The sequence below is a fragment of the Apus apus genome, chromosome 2 (assembly GCF_020740795.1).
Source record: "Apus apus isolate bApuApu2 chromosome 2, bApuApu2.pri.cur, whole genome shotgun sequence".
Taxonomy (NCBI): Eukaryota; Metazoa; Chordata; class Aves; order Apodiformes; family Apodidae; genus Apus; species Apus apus.
Window position 1 is genome coordinate 40,759,754 of NC_067283.1, and position 15,004 is coordinate 40,774,757.

At 35.3% G+C, this 15,004-nt stretch overlaps 2 protein-coding genes across 2 annotated transcripts in view; one reads left to right on the forward strand and one right to left on the reverse strand.

Annotated features, from left to right (window-relative positions):
* The window catches only part of CMC1 (C-X9-C motif containing 1), a 957,521-nt gene that overhangs the window by 503,637 nt on the left and 438,880 nt on the right, over positions 1–15,004 (forward strand). The gene's annotated exons all lie outside the window — the stretch shown is intronic.
* The window catches only part of NEK10 (NIMA related kinase 10), an 81,624-nt gene that overhangs the window by 32,292 nt on the left and 34,328 nt on the right, over positions 1–15,004 (reverse strand). The window contains exon 23 of the mRNA XM_051610089.1: positions 13,629–13,704. Within this exon, the coding sequence (XP_051466049.1) occupies positions 13,629–13,704 (76 nt within the window). The remainder of the gene's footprint in view (positions 1–13,628; positions 13,705–15,004) is intronic.

Consider the following 15,004-nt stretch of genomic DNA (forward strand, 5'->3'; position numbering starts at 1 on the left):
AAAAGGCATGAAGCTATACATTATTATTTTTAGATTACTAAATAATATTAAAAACCCAAAGTGAGAGTATTCAAACCAGTTCTATGTACCTATGCAAAAAGTCTCATAGCAGTCACAGAAAGGATAAGCCAAATGCAATCACAAGAGAAACAGAAGCAATCATAACCTGGCCTGCAGAATCTTGTATTCATGAACAGCAGGGAAGAACCTAGCTCAATGTGCAGAGCAAACAGCACTCCATTGGGTGGGTGACTATGAAAAATGTCTTTGTTACTACTATGATTTAAAAATCACAGAAAGAATACAGTGCTGACAGAGTCGTAGTTTTAGCATTCACACAAATGCATAACAGTACGAAGTTAATGAACTAATTTGGTCTGCTTATTCATGCTGAAAGACTTCTTGTACTAAATGCATATCTAGTATATTTTTATTTTTATTTTTTAATCAAAAGCATGACTTGCAATAGAGTACTACCTCATCGTTTCTTCCAGAAGAAATGTCTTTAGTCAGAAGTGTATTATGATGACCAATAACTCAAATAAATATTGCTACATGCTTAAAAAATACTTTAAATTAATGAAGTAATATTTATCTAGAATTACCATAAAAATTTTATTGATAATATAAAATCCCATACTTACATGATGCTATGTTTTCATGGCTAAATAAATTTGTAATTTAGATTTTAAAATAGAATGTTCAAATATTATTTATTTACTTTCAAGAGATGTGGTGAAATCCCTCACCATGATCTACAGGCTTGCCTCACCATCTGCTAGTTAGAAATGTGGGTTGGGTACAGTACTTGTTGACTAGCAAAACAGTTCTGCAGTCGAGTTTCATCTTTTGGATCCGCACTGTTGAGGGATGCCAAGCAGAGAAAGTATCCAGATCTGCTCCTGTACGCTGCCACCCACAAACATGAGGGTGGTGGGAGTACATATGGTTTGTCTAATTCAGTTGACAACTGTGTATAAACTGTCACTGTCTGGTCAAGACCAGAAAAAATTAGTACAACCAGACTCTAAATTTTATTCCATAAAAATTCTACAAAACCAGTCTTAGCTACAAATAATGAAAATTAATTTATGGGTATAACATTGGTATGACCTATCTAGTTATTGTTTATTTATAAAGTCACGGTTCTTCCTTTAATTCTTAGACTAAGAGATCTTGATTAGCTGAAATAGGACCGTGGCGCTAATTAAACTTTTAGCAAAGAGTTGTCCACATCATAAAATCAGCATGCAACGTCAAAATAAAATACACAAAGGGAGAAACTCTAAGAGCTGATAAAGAATTTCATATCCATTGCTCCAAGGGCTGATAGTACTGATGTTATACTCTAGATTCACAGTCTTGGATATCAAAAGAGGCAGCAGATACTTATATAATTAATCATTTAGTTCTTGCAGCTAACAAATTCAAGATAATCACTACAGTTCTCTAGGCTTATAAATCACTGCGCATTTCCGAATTACGTGTTCAAGCTGAAAAAGCTTACTTCAGCAGCATTATGTTAACTGTAAGAGAGTCCTTTGCTGAACAAACGTCCACAGCAATAGCAAGACTAAATTCTTCTAAATGAAAGACACAGAAATATATCCATAGAATGCTTTTCCAAATTCTCAGGATCCTAGAACAGATGGTTTTATAACCGTTTCTCAGAAAGTTCACTCTTGCTCAATATATTGCCATTGTTTTTATATTTAATAACTAAGTCTTCTATGCCAACAGTCTTTAAATAAGTCTTGAATTTGATTAAGCCATTGCTTCATCCAAAGTTATCTCTTTTTCCTTCTGAACTACTTCTGCAAAACTAAGCAGCTATTTTAAATACAAAAGATAGCTTTCCAACTACCCCATATTTTTAATTGGGATTAAAAAAAAAAAAAAACAAAAACTTGTCAAAATTTGTGCTACTTGCAAAGCAGTACCAATTCACCAAATAATCTCTACATGGCCTTGGGGACATTTTTGCACTCAAGCTTTCGGTTGTAATTTTGCTTAATGACATTATATTGTCGTGGTTTTTTACTTAAGGATACTTTTAAGAGAGATTTACAGACTGTTTCAACCTGAACCTGCTACACTAGTATTACCACATACCTATATGAAAGAGCATCATGATTAGCTCTTGTTCACATCAGTTATCAGTGGACAGAAGCTCCAAAATGAAGGAAGAAGTCCTGAATTTGGAGGGGGAGGAAAGGGTAAGCCGAGGGAATGATGTTTCAAAACAGCATTAGTTTTTTAGAGCTTCTAAAACTTCTAAGAATTGTTAATATTTTCAAGCTGGCTTTACACGCGTCACAGTCAGCAAAGATTTCCCAGACTGCACAGAACTCCAATAAGCTACTCGTTACTTGTCTTGGAACAGTGTTCACTGGTTAATCCAAGTGCATCTGACCAGTGTAAGAACCAGCTGGTATGTCATCAAACCATATGAGGACTATTTTCAAATGAGACATTATTTCAATTAGACAGTTACTGATTAATTAAAATAAGGGTGATTCTTCAGGAAGAAGGTGATAGCTATAATGAAAGAGTAAATAAATTAGGAACATACACCACTGCAGAAAATTTTAACAGTGACAGAGTTATTGCTCTTAGTCTTTATCATTCTTGCAATAATTATTTACAGTTTGATGGAGATTCCTTAAGTTGGGGGTGGTTATACAAACATTCATGCCTAGAAACATTATCTAGCTCAGGAAGCAATCCAAACTGAAAACAGTCGGAGGCTAGCAAAGTATCAAATGTACATATCCCATTCTACCTTCCCTACAGGTATCAAAATATTGCCATTGTTGGAGACAGGACAGTAGGAAAGATGGTAGACAATTTGCTATACATGGTGATAAAAACTTTTTATTTGGGTTTTTTTTTTGGCCCAAACAATAAAAGAGTCTCTACAGCTTCTATTAGTTTCAGATATCTTTGTTAAGGTATCTATAAAATAATACTTGCTTGCAATGGATAGCCTTTTTTTAGTTGCTGGCAGAACTCATCAAAGGAAAGCAGAAGGAATTTACTCCAGCTTGGCACACTTATCTGCCACAATTCACTATAAAAATGAGACTGCCGTACTCTGACCCAAGCGAACCAGGGATTTATCCAGTAGTATCTTGAAAACCTGCAGAGGTAAGGACAACACAACCTCTCTGTGCAGTTTTTCTACATTTGGCTGCCATAATAGCGAAAAAAAAAAATGCCTTATATAAAGTTAGAATCTCTTCTTTGAATTCAGTAAATGTCTATTTTCTCCTAGAACGGCCAAGACCAGCAATTTCAGTCCAAAAATAAGAAAATCAAGGTTATGCTTGTGTTTCAACACCATTTATAGGTTTCTATGAACCAGGGTGGCCCATTTTCATTTTACTAAACTAAGGCAGGATAATTTGTGTTTGGAGACCAGTGTGAAAAAAACACAGATCTACCATATAATCAGTTCTCTGAATCAAGGGGGGCGAGAGGGAAGGAAGATAAAGTAGAAAAAAAAAAAAGAAGCAACTCACCATCAACATCATCCCAAAGGAGAAAAAACAAACAAACAAACAAACAAACAAAACCAGAGAAAAATAGAAAAGCAGTTGCTGCTTGTCACAATTTTTCTCTGGATACTTTGCTGTAAGCCACATATACACATTGAGTAAAGCAATGAAATTAAAAACAGGAGCCACAAACCTGACAGTTTGAATAAAGAGCTTCTGTGAACATTGCTGAAAGCTATTTGCATTTCTCACCTACAGAATTCAACATATGCCTTTTGGGAATATTTTCTCTGTCCCCTGAGTGATGAAGCTGAAACAGGATTTTCAATCAGCAGTCAAAAATTCTCCCTTCACAGTTTTCTATTTTGAAATGTATTGCTAAGTAATTATATAATAATTTATTACAATTGTTCTAACTTGCATACTTTTTTCCCCATTACAAATTATGTTAAGTAGTTTTGTTTAATTTGATATATATATATATATAATTTCTTCTGACCATTTCAGGTATCCTAAACCTCTGCTGATGCCTATAAAAAAATTAATCAAGTCCACCATTTTTTAAAATGTGTGGGGGATAGGGAAGAAATTTACTATGCTCATTTTCAAATTTATGGTGTAATAAATCCTCCTGCCACCAGGTGGGGAATGTAATTTTAATATAGGTGAAGTCAGCTAAGAGAGGTAACTTTCATATGTATAATTGCTCTCTCATCACTGTAATCTCAACAGTTTCATTTTCTAGTCTAAGCATTGCTTGTCTTGGCCCAGGAAAGCTCTTCTACGTTAATTTAATTTAGTCTATAAAGAAGCAAAACCAAGGCCACTTGGTGGCCATTCGGATAGGCAGTGCATGTCAGGGACAGGCCAATAATAACTGTAGGACACAGGAAAATACAGAATAATACTTCACTTATTTTTTTACTAAAATCTTGCCAAGAAAGTTCTGGTTTGATAAGGAAGGACACTTTTCACTGCAAACAGTGAAGTTGTGTAGTCTGTCTCAATCTGAAATGTTAATTAGCATTGAGAAATGTCTAAAAACAAGATCCCAGTTATAAACCAGTGAAGCTCTCAGCTACACTGCTGTTGATCAACAATTTAGAGAAAGCACTAACTTGCTGCTTTCTTTCAGCACATATTCAGTGTCTCTCTGTCTAAAACAGAAGCAGAGGTTTTACTCCACCTCTGGGTTTTTTATTTTACAGTTTTGAAAATAAAGACAGAGATACAGTTAGCATTCAACAACTGATCAGTATGTCTCTGAACTTAAAAATCTTTAAGCTTTTGTGTGTACTAACGTTATACATTAGTTCTTAGAGATTCTAAATATATTAACTTAAAAAATACTAGGACAGTGCTCTAGAACAGACTGAAAATGTCATCAAGTATCACCTTTTGCAATGTAATGAAAATACTACAATTATCTAATTAAGCTCAAAATGTGCACACGTGCTTCAACTGGTTTTATACTTCTGAATTTTCAGTGTTACCATATGCATCTGAGTACATTATAAGACCAAATCAAAGTATCCTTAGTATGTAGTTTAGTGCTTACATACAGAGCCTCTGAGAGGCTTAAAACAGAAAAACACACTGAAGTTCAAATTTACACCTATTTACACCTTTGGACACATAATGAAACAAAGCCTAAAACAAGAGGAAGTATAAGACAGGTTCTGAAATGTACACAATAAACTTTCCCTTCGATGTGATTTTCCATTTATATTATTCAAGGCAAGAATCATTGTATGGTCCACACATCTGGTGTTCTTATTCATACAAAAATATCTAGCATATTGTCAAGCTGTCAGTTTTACAGATACAATTTATTTACAGCATTTCTGTTCAGTTGTGGCAAAGTGCTATCCAAGTACATAAATGCTGAAACACTGATATTCTAAAAGGTACTTATAACATGCATCTGATAGATACTTCTAAGAATAGATTCCTTCCAATTAGAGACGCTTTCCAGTGAAAAACTGCCATTCCTTACAAAATGCTTTGAGGAATTGTCTTACATGTGTAACTGTACAAACAGTTCAAGAAAATGAGAAGTTGGGGTTTTATCTATGGAACATAAATCTCAACACTTAAACAATGGTAAAAGATTGGTTAGTGAGCTATATGCCTTCCAGAACGAACTCCATTCAGTGCCTTTGTCCAAATAACCAAGTTCACCAAGAAATCATATGAATGCTTAAAATTGAAAGGGAGATAGGGAAAACAACTATCTGCAAGATGAACACAAGCAGTAGCAAATCCAATTCTACAACAACTCTAAAATAAACCTAAAACTTGAACAGATTATTTCATATGAGGTGTTTATTTTACCTAACTTGAAGCTCATGTTCTGTATAGATTAAATGTAAAATGTAAAAAACAAACACACAAAAAAGCAGGCAGCTGAAGATTTTACTTGAATAAGATAGTAACATGTCACAGTTCGGCTCAGGATCACCAGCTAAACAAGCAACAATAATGCTCTTGATCCCCTCCCACCCAGGTAGGGAAAGGAGAGGGAGAACAAGGAGAAACACTTTCCAGATTGAAAACTAAACTAGACAGCTTTAATTAAATACTAATGATAAAATATGTACAAATGTATACAGTTATGTTCAGGAATGTACAAAAACGTACTGACTCCACCCATGCCCAGCAACTCCCACGGCGTTTCCTGAGCTGTGAGCAGTCCCAAAATGTCCTGGAGCTGCCGGAAAGGGCGGCAGAGCAGACAGGACCTGACGAGAGAGTTGTGAGGTTCAGGAACACACGAGCCTTGGGATCAACAGTGATGGATAGACAGAGTTCCCCATGGACACTTCTGTTCATGTCCATAAACAGAAGAAAGGAAAGAAGATGAAAAAAGGTGCTTAACTCGTGTGATCCCTGAATTATATATGGTATGGAATACTTTGGTTTGCCAAATTTGCAGTGTCTAATCTGCTTCTCCCTACAGGAAGGCTGCACATATGACTCTTCTGCTCTTTAGTGTCCAAAGCAGTACATTCAACCAGCAGAGCAAAGTGTCCTTGGTGTCTCAGCAGTATCTATAAACATTGCAGCCTTACCAGTGCACTAGCTGGAAAACGTGCTGCTACCTAAAAGAGACCTCACTGAAGGAAAACAAAACAACAAAAACCAGTAAAAAATAAAATGGTCTTCATCCTGGCTCAAACCAGGACATAACATCATAATTTTCTTTTACACAGAACTTAAAATTCCTAAACCTCAACAAAGTCAGTTGATCCAAAAGGGAAGTAGAAAGAAAAGAGTGTACACGTTAGTTTGTAAATAGTAATCAAGAAAACCTATCAACAAATTACAATACATTCCTGAATCTCCCAGTTTAATAACTGGACACTTTTACGTCTATAAAAATATACAGACTACTTGTCTGCAGTTGGGGTCACAAAACTAATGCCCTGCTAGATCCCTAAATAACACTGTGCTATGTTTTTAGTCATAAAATCATTGACCCTTGCTTGTGTATCTCTGATTATGAAGAACCTAGACACTAAGACACACATATATACATATGTCTCTTTGAAATAATGAGGTATTTAAATTCAACCTCCTTATGACATTCCTGTAAGCAACGACCAGCCATAAAGAAGTCTGAGGACTCTAGGTGTGAAAAATGACAGTTGCCAATGTAAGTAACATAATTAAAGGCAGTTTAACTCCAAATTATAAACACACAAAAGGTATTCAAATATCAGCAAATAATTTATTTTTACCTCTCTCTTCTTTCACTCAAACCAGACTCTTCCATAACGTTCAATTTAAATAAGACCGCAATAAAGGTAGCAAAAAATACGGTCACTTATGGTAAGAGAGGAAATGGAAAGAAAGACTACTGGCTACTCTGCTTGTAGATGACTCAAACATGAACCTCTTATTCATTTAGAAGGCATTAATGCCCCTCTATAGCATTTCTTAACCAAATATCTATCCTACTTCTGATTCTAATACTTTTATTTCAATTTTGCTATTACAAATATTCAGTCTTCCACTTACAAGCCAATTCTTGATGCAACTGTTCTTTCAGTCAGATAGATGCCTACCATACCTCATGCTGCCTCTAGTAATTCTCAATCCCCAGCTGGCCTGCCATTCCTTGAAGTAAACAGTGAATCTACTATACTATAAAAAAGGAAAGGTTAAAAACAGAAGACCTTAAAAATCCAGTAGTAACACTTCTCTAATAAGATATGGCCGCTTGTCACTCTCATGCTTACTCTAATAGTGTCTCCACAGAGACCAAGAACTCTGTTCTGTTACAGTGGCATGTGCTTTCACTTATTCTGCCAATAAAGTTACTGTAAGAAAACCATCTTTCTGTGCAAAAATTCAGCTGTGGAAAAAAATGCTAAGAAATCGTGTAAAAGAGATGGAAGAAACCAAAGAAAGACTAAGGCAGTTCGAATAATCCTTGACAGAGCTTTGAAACCTGGCTACAATGAAGAAGCAAGCAACTGAACAAAAGCTACAGTGGAAACTAAAGTCCAAGAGCCACATGAAAGCAGGAAATAGCTTCAACTGACCACCAATAACATGGTAAAGCAGCAAACACACTGTCACAGAAACATAGACAAGACAGCAAGATGACACATAATGTCACTGGAAATTGAAACAGCCCACCATATACTGAGCAGCAAAGTAAAGCAGAACAAGAAATAGTAAAGGTTTAGAAACAGTAAGGATCTGCCAAATTACCAATACAGCTGACATCTAAGATAGAAGAGAATGGGGGGGAAAAAAACAAAAACAAAACAAACAAAAACCCACACACACACAAAAAAAACAATCAACCAACCAAAACACCTGAAAAAACACCAGCAAAAGCATTTCAAGTGTCTTTGTTTCAGAGGTCAAAGTAACACGGTTCACCTAGATGTAGCTCATTTGACATTACTTAAAAGAAACATTAAAAAATAACAATTCTAGCAAACAAGTACCAATAACATTGGACTAAAAGACATTTATTAACTCATAAATTAGTTCGATGAAATGACTAATTCTGTTCTAATAAAAAGTGTTCATCCATTCTTATTATCTGTTCCAAAGGGACTATAAATTAAAAATCTTAAGCCATTGAGGAGTAAAAAATAATAATTAATGTATATTAAAATAATTGTTATACAGGTTCTGCAGCAATAATTGTTTCCAAGAAATACACTGTTGGTTTCTACTCTTTTTTTTTTCCAGACAGCAATTTAAATTAATCACAGTGTCTAAAAAATTGTTACATACTATACTTAAAGGTTTTGGGTTTTTCTCAAGAATAAAAGTAACTCTATAGAAGCAAGATAAAAATGACCCTCTTGTTCTAAAACAAGTCTAGAAACTAACATGTATGTTTGCACACACCCTTTCATCAAGAAAATCTGTGCTATGACTTCAAATTACTTCTAAGATTTTCTAAGTAAAACAACCCCTTTCTTAGGATAGAACTAGTCCATGTCACTTCCCAAGTGGCCTGCTTTCTTTTAGTCCAAAATTTTTTTACACTCTCTCCTATCTAGTGTTAATTTATGTCCTGTGGTAGGGATTTCTATGATTTCCATTGAGATTATTTATCTATTCCAGAGATAAATACAAATATCTTCATGCTTTTTTGCTTTTTTCACATAATTTCCAGTTTCAGTCCCATGTATAATGCTATGGTAATAGCGGATATGGTACTAAGAACATTTCAAATGTGAGGTGACAGTTGTTACTTAGCCAAACATGTTACTAAAAAAGACATAAAAATAAATAATGTTGTGTTATTTTTATAAATTAATCTGTCAACCACTTTCAGTGTTCTTCCTTGAAGTCCATCCATCTTATCTTTTCAGTAATGTTACGTCCACAATGAAACACAATGTTCTATGCAGAGCTTCCCTGTGGCATGCAGACAGAGCCAGGATTACCTGCCTGTCCTCAGATATACTGTCCCTATCGATTCCACCTCCAATTGTACTGGACTTTTTGCTGTTATTATAAACCTATGCCTAAACTACAACCATACAATCACAATTACATTTCATTGTTATGTTTTATTCTCAGAGTTGAATATTTGTATTAACGAACTTTCAGAATATCCTCTGATAAAAATTCAGTGTTCATGCATTGAAAGGATTGTTTACCTTCTGTTACCTTTCTAAGCAAATGAGCAAATTCTCTCCAGGACCCAGCTGGCTCATGAACAGCAAAACTAGCACGAAACTAGTTTTTCCACTAGTTTTCTACTTTCTCTCACCCCACATTACCTTCAGTTTCCAATTCGCTTGGCTATCTAAACACAAGCAGCTACTGTCACGTGATAGCATGAAGTGCGTCTTATTTGGAAGGTAACATTCCAGCTGAGCTTAAACACTTTTCTCACCAAAAAGATGAAACTGTGTCTTTACTCATTAACCATTACCAAATTTTCACAAGCATTGAAAGAATCTAAATTCTCAGATTTGGTTTAAATTAGTGAAATGGCTCAAAGGATATTTTTGGAGGAAGAAAGAACTGCTGAAAAAACTAGTAATTCGTTTGATGATATAGCATCATAAAGCAGGCTAAAATGTAAGTACTTATGAAAGAACAACACACTCCCTCATCTTAAATTACACTTCCCAACACACAACTGCTTTCAATAAGTGAAAATATGATCATGTCGCCAGAATAAGCAATGAGAAAAAAAAGCCAAAGCAGATGTCTGCATGAAATCATATCACAATACCGATTTATGCATTGCTCTCACAAGACATGGCTATAAATAAAAGCAGTGACTGGTATTAGATAAGAAATTTGGCTGACCTAACACAGTATGCAGATGGACTGCATAGTCCATAAATAGCAATTAAGATCAAGGAATACTTCCTCCACAGCAGCAGAGAAGATGAGGGACACAAGTAAAATAGTACTTCTAATTACCACGAAAATGAGTTTCCTCAAAACAGCACAAAAAGAAAACACCTCAACTTTAGGACAAAAAGCCAGATCTCACATAACATTGTTCTATCACTTTTCCAATATTTTAGAACTATTACATTTCAGAAAGATCAAGTTAGTTTGCCAAATAACACACAACATTCTCACCTACTTCTTAATGATACTGGAAGGGTCTGCTCTTCTTCATTTTCCCAACAGCTTTAAAGATCAGTCAAGTTCTCAAGGAATTACAATGTGATTCCCTATTCCATCCCAGTCTCAAAATTTACTTCACTTCCCAGAGTTTTTCTAAAATTTCTGTAGTTACCGTAACCATGACTCTCATAACTTTTACTTATATCTCTTAATCTGTTGTCTATATGTCCCCTTTGTACCTTAAAATCCCTTTTGTGAAACAAAGAAATGGCAGGTATACATGAAAGGAAATATTCTCTGTAACCATGTACGATTTCCAGTGTCTTATTCTGGAAAGGTCTTCAAGACAGCAGGATAATAAAAACTGTCACCACTAAATTGGAGCAGATTGTTTCTGGTGACTTATGAGCTGGAAAAAGACTTCAGAATTCGTTAGCAATTCCCTAAAGCAGTCTTTTCCTCAATTTTTAATGTATTAAGTGTAAACACATCCATTTAAAACATTAGGTATTCTAAACATACACAATGCTGGATTTTTTAATTCAAGGACATAACCAATTAGAAGAAATTTAATTAGTATAATAGTAGAATAAAACCAAATACGAAGTAGAATTTTAAACCATTACAATTACAAAGCATAATTGTATAAGCCCTTCTCTAAGCATAAAATAGTGCCTGCTGTTATTTTATTATGACACAGCTTTTAAAAAATTCCATTAGCAAATTGATTCAGTCACCTCCCAAACCAAACATGTTTGGTACATATAGGGATATGTTTTTACCTGAACCACTCTGCATAAACCTGCATAGCCAAATTTAAATAATAAGCATCAGATACTATTTCTGACACTTATTATTTTGTTTCTGTACTATATTGTCTGACCAAAAAAAGGTGGGTTGCATCTCAACCTACCCAGAACTACTATGTTGTCAATTTAAAGAAAGCCATTTCTGTCTCCCTAAAATGACAAAGCTGCCACACAGCTTTTTTTTTTTTTTTTTTCTTGTGCAGGAAATAATATTGGTGCTCTTGGTAGATCTGCATTCCCAATATTTTTATTATTTTATAGACCTTCATATCTACTTAAATTGTACCAAAAAAATAAAACAAAACAAAATCTAGTCCAAGCAGTAATTAAGTCTATAGGCTCTAACCTCTGCTCCATGACTTGTGTTAAGACACCCCAGCAGTTCACCTCATTCATTGTGAACAGGTTTTCATACCAAAAAGCCCACAGTCACACTCAGTACTAGCCAATTGCCTTGAAGGCGGCATCCATTACATTCAGCTTTTTGCAAAGCTTTTTTAACATTCTTAAATTATTATGACACTGGAAAGACTTTAATACTTTAGCTTGTCATTTTAAATATTACTCTTACATCCCTTTTAAATACAAAGACATCAGCACTGTGTCCTTGTTCTCTTTTCTGACTGCAGAAAGGCAAGGATCACTGCTTCCATGACTTTGCCTCTGGAGTAGAACTGACAAGTAGCATCCAAAAAGACCACTTACTGCAATATGTACCTGACATTTTATCCTCATGTCTATATCTAAATAACTGGACAAAGAGGTAGAAAAAGAATGGCCAAAGTCCTAACTTTGACATGAAATTCCATGTACGAAGACAGGGTGTGTTAGGTTGGTGTGGTGCAGTTTTGATAGCGGGGGAGGGGCCCAAGAGGTGGCTCTTGTGAGAAGCTGCTGAAAGCTCCACCGGCTCCAAAAAAATCCAGCCACACCTCTGGCCAAGGCCAAGCCCAACAGTGAAAATGAGTGCGCCCTGTGGTTAATATACTCAAAAGGGGGAAATGAACTACTGCACGACCTCAGGGCAGAGGAGAGGGAAGGTGAGAGCAACGGAAACTGGATATGAGTAGAAGCAACAAAGTGACTCTGAAGAGAGAAAACAGCAGCTGTATATAAAAAGGTGTTGCAAGGAAGCTGGAACAAAGCTTAACTAATCATTTTGCATACAAAGAGAGAGATCCACAACTGTGGCACCAATTAGTAATTCCTTAATTGATTTCTGATTTTTTCAATTTCAATCAACACAAATTGTCATCTTAAAAGGCAGGCCCAGAACATACCAACTGCTGTTATTAGATGAATACTGACCTTGTGCTTTCCACAATTTAGATTTTTACCCAGATTAAATTTGCTCACTTTTGTTTGCAACACAGTAACCTCAGTTGACAGGCATGTTTGTTATCTATACATCATGCAACACAAAAATCAATACTCTGTCCTGTGCACAATTACATTTGTTTGAGAGAATCTGACATGCATATATTACTCTCAGTCACATACACTGCTTACATATGCAGGGGAACCTTTTGAATAGGAAATGTTTTCTCTTCCATACTCTGGAGAAAAAAAAACCACATCAGTAGTAATCTAGGAACTTAAGTAGCTATATCGGTACTGCAAATGAATGCAATATGGTTCCTCACTTCGACTTGCTCACAAATGGGATGCCAAAAGAAACTGCAGCTCATTCAACAGACTGAGTAGTGTATTGTCTAAGGCAAAATTTTAAAGCAGTCATTTACACATTAACTAAGTTTAAATTTCAAACAATGTGTGTCATCTTTTCACACCTTTGAAAATGTCAAACTTCAGAAAGTATTTTTTCAGTTCAATTATCAAAACCAAGTGCCTACTGATCCAAAACAAATCCACTAGCACCAATTTCAACTATTTTTCAGAAGGCAAGTTTTCCACCCATACAACATAACTGAATGCTGAAGCCACAATTACCTTAAAATCTAATCTATTGTTTACATATATCTTCTTTCGACACATTTCTTTATCTGTAAGGGTATAAGTAGGTGACTAAGTTACTACACAGCAGCAGTTACTTCATTTTTGCACCAGCTTAACCCACAGTAACCGACATACGCAAGAATAGGCTACAACAAAGTAGACAGGCAGCTACTGCAGAGTAGCTGTGGGTGGGTAACTTACACCTTGTTCCTTACTCCATTGTAACATGCCTGTCTGCTCCAAAAAAGTAACCATGAAGATGGAAGTTACCAGACTGAATGTTGTATGCAGGAGTACTTACCATGAGTATAGGATGGTTCCCACTACTGACGCAAGTTTGCTGTTTTCTTGTTTTTGCTTTGCAAGCCCAAAGTCAGCTACAATAAAGAAAAAAGATTCACACGTCAATAACCAGCCTCTTTGCATGACAATCAGTGCTGGCTCCCAACAGCTGAAAAGTTGGGGGAAGGTGGAAAGGAGGTTTGGGTTTGTTTTTTTTAATCTTTTACATTTCACAGTACTGGGCCTATCTCAACAATAATCAGCAACTTACATTGGAATCAAGCCAATCAGCTTTATAATATTATAAACACAACTCCATGGTTTCAATCCAAACTAGATGACCAGCTTCAGGTTTCTATAAATAAATTCCAATCAATTGCATGACAATGGTTAAGTATCTAATAAGCAATGATCTAAAGCCCAAATTAATGGGGGAAAAAAATGTGTAATGAAACAAGTAATTATTTTGCCTTCCTTCAAATTATGATAGCAGGGAAGGGTGGACTTTCTCAGAAATTTAATTTCAAAGGAGTACAGGGAGGGGTGAGTATCTGAATAGCTCATGTTCAAAGAAAACATTTGGTAAGAAATAATGGTGAATCTTAGCCTTACCTATACTTTACCTACCTCCCAAAAGCTATAGATTTAGATTATAATGCAATTCTGTCAAAATGAATGCCCTTTGTGTAATTATCAGATAGTCTTTCACAAAATTGTCACACACAGCTTTAGAGATTATATTTTAAATCTAAGTTCCATGCAAAGAGTATATTTTTTAAATTCAATGCACTACTGCTGCCTCAAAGCAACAATACAGCTCAGATATATTGCACTTTATTACATCAAAGCTCAGAGCAAGCAAAAAATAATTGTACTCATTAAAGTCTGTTAATAAATTTTGTATTATAATACTTCTTCAGAATGTTGAAGATTTGTATGGTAGATAATATTGTTTGAAATATTTTAAGGCTCCTTTTCCACTTGGACAGAATCCATAACATTCTTATTCCAATTGTTTTTACTCTGAGATAGTCCATAAACATTTTAGTTCAGAATGTTTCTACTCATCAAAAAAGCTGCAGAACAGAAGAAACACGGGTAAGAAAAAGCAGTTTCTGTTGGTCCCTGTTCAGTGCAAGCCTTGAGGGTCAGAAAAGTAGATACCTTATTCAGAAAGGGCCTTTGATAAGAAAGCTTAAGGTCCCAGAAAGGTACACAGGTCACAGTCCTTTTTTCTTAGAACAAAACATTCCACGAAGGACTAGTTCTGCGGTGTTTGGAAAAATCTAAGTAGAAAGAATCTAAATTAAAAGAATCACTGAGAGGCCTGCCTTTTGCTCTTGAATTAAGACAGTCCTCAGGCAGTTCACCTCAGGGCATAATAATCCAAAAAGG